The sequence below is a fragment of the Bison bison genome, unplaced genomic scaffold, assembly GCF_000754665.1.
Source record: "Bison bison bison isolate TAMUID 2011002044 unplaced genomic scaffold, Bison_UMD1.0 scf7180017864527, whole genome shotgun sequence".
NCBI classification, from domain to species: domain Eukaryota; kingdom Metazoa; phylum Chordata; class Mammalia; order Artiodactyla; family Bovidae; genus Bison; species Bison bison.
In genome coordinates, this window is record NW_011495078.1 from 14,727,118 (window position 1) to 14,728,680 (window position 1,563).

At 40.1% G+C, this 1,563-nt stretch overlaps 1 protein-coding gene across 1 annotated transcript in view; it reads left to right on the forward strand.

Annotated features, from left to right (window-relative positions):
- The window catches only part of LOC104982227 (multidrug resistance-associated protein 4-like), a 201,824-nt gene that overhangs the window by 135,311 nt on the left and 64,950 nt on the right, over positions 1–1,563 (forward strand). The window contains exon 18 of the mRNA XM_010831562.1: positions 413–603. Within this exon, the coding sequence (XP_010829864.1) occupies positions 413–603 (191 nt within the window). The remainder of the gene's footprint in view (positions 1–412; positions 604–1,563) is intronic.

The window sequence follows — 1,563 nt, forward strand, 5'->3', positions numbered from 1 at the left end:
TAGATAATACTGTTACTGGATATTTTACACTGAATTTGTAATTAACCACTTCTTTATCCCTGCATGCATAGCTAAGGTGTCTGGATTCCTCATCTGTGATACCTGCTCACTCATCTTTTTAGTAACATCTGATGACTCCTGATAGTTTGGGATTCAACTCCTACTCTTTGAACCTCAAATATTCTAATCTGTTAAAACTAGTCATGCCTGCCTCAAAGGACTACTGAGTGTATCAGAAGAGCTGATACCTAGAAAGTTCTTATAAAAGTGTTGGTGCATGCAACAAATATCATGAGGGCCAGCTATACTTTTATTTCTTTGGAAGTGAAAGCATTCCCTGCTGTTCAAATAAGTTTTTCAAGGAAAGGAGTTTAATCTTAAGAACAAATCATTAAAGTTTATCTTTGAAAAGTATCATTGACATGAAAGCCTCTGTATTTTTGCTATTTCAGACATTTCTACTTGTGATTGGTGTGGTGGGTGTGATGGTGGCTGCAATTCCTTGGATTGCTATACCTGTGATTCCCCTTGGCATCCTTTTCTTTGTTCTTTGGCGATATTTCTTAGAGACGTCACGAGATGTGAAACACCTGGAATGTACAAGTGAGTACCTGGGCTCTCAGTTTGGGATGACAGTGCGTGCTGGCTTCCATTTGTACGGCAATTAACCAGACCCCTGAAATTCCTTAGACTGTTCTGTGGAATTTCTCACTGTTAACATTAGGTGTTGAAAGTTATGGCCCCTGAGAGTGGGTTTGGCCCTTAAGGCAAATGGAGCTGCACTTTGCATTTTAGCCCAGGGAGGACAGATGTGAGCACCATGAGAACAGGGACCATTTCTGTCTTGTTCACGACACACTTCCTTACACAGAGTATCCACTCTGTGAATGCTATTCTTGAAAGTATTTCATCATGTTGGAACTAATGCAGAAGGAATTAATTAGAAGGAACTAATATAGAGAATTTTTCTTCTCCTGAAGTTACCAGACATGACAAGGAAAGGAAAAGATTAGGAAAAGGAAAGGAGACCTCAGGAAATACATGTCAGAAGTAATATATTTGAAAAAATACATGTTTAACACATTAAGTAAGTTGTAATTGTTAAATGTATTGAAAAGATGTGTGTTAGTCATCAGTTATGTTGACTCTTTGTGACCCCATGGACTGTAGCCCACCAGGCTCCTCTGTCCATGGATTCCCCAGGCAAGAATACTGGAGTGGGTAGCCGTTCCCTTCTCCAGAGGATCTTCCTGACCCAGGTGCTGAACCCAGGTCTCCTGCGTTGCCGGTGGATTCTTTAATGTCTGAACCACCAGGGAAGCTCTATTGAAAAGATAAGCCCTGTTATTTTCAGGTTTGTTATTTATCATTATCAGTATTTGGGTGATACCACACTGTATACCCCTTTCTCAAAACTATTTATATAAATGATGCTGAAAATTATCCCCTATGAGAACACAGGATGGAGATCTGTTCAGTATGCATTTAGTTGATTACTCCATACACCTTCCTAGTTTTAGAATAATGGGGGACAGGGACTTCCCTGGAGGTCCTGTGGTTAAG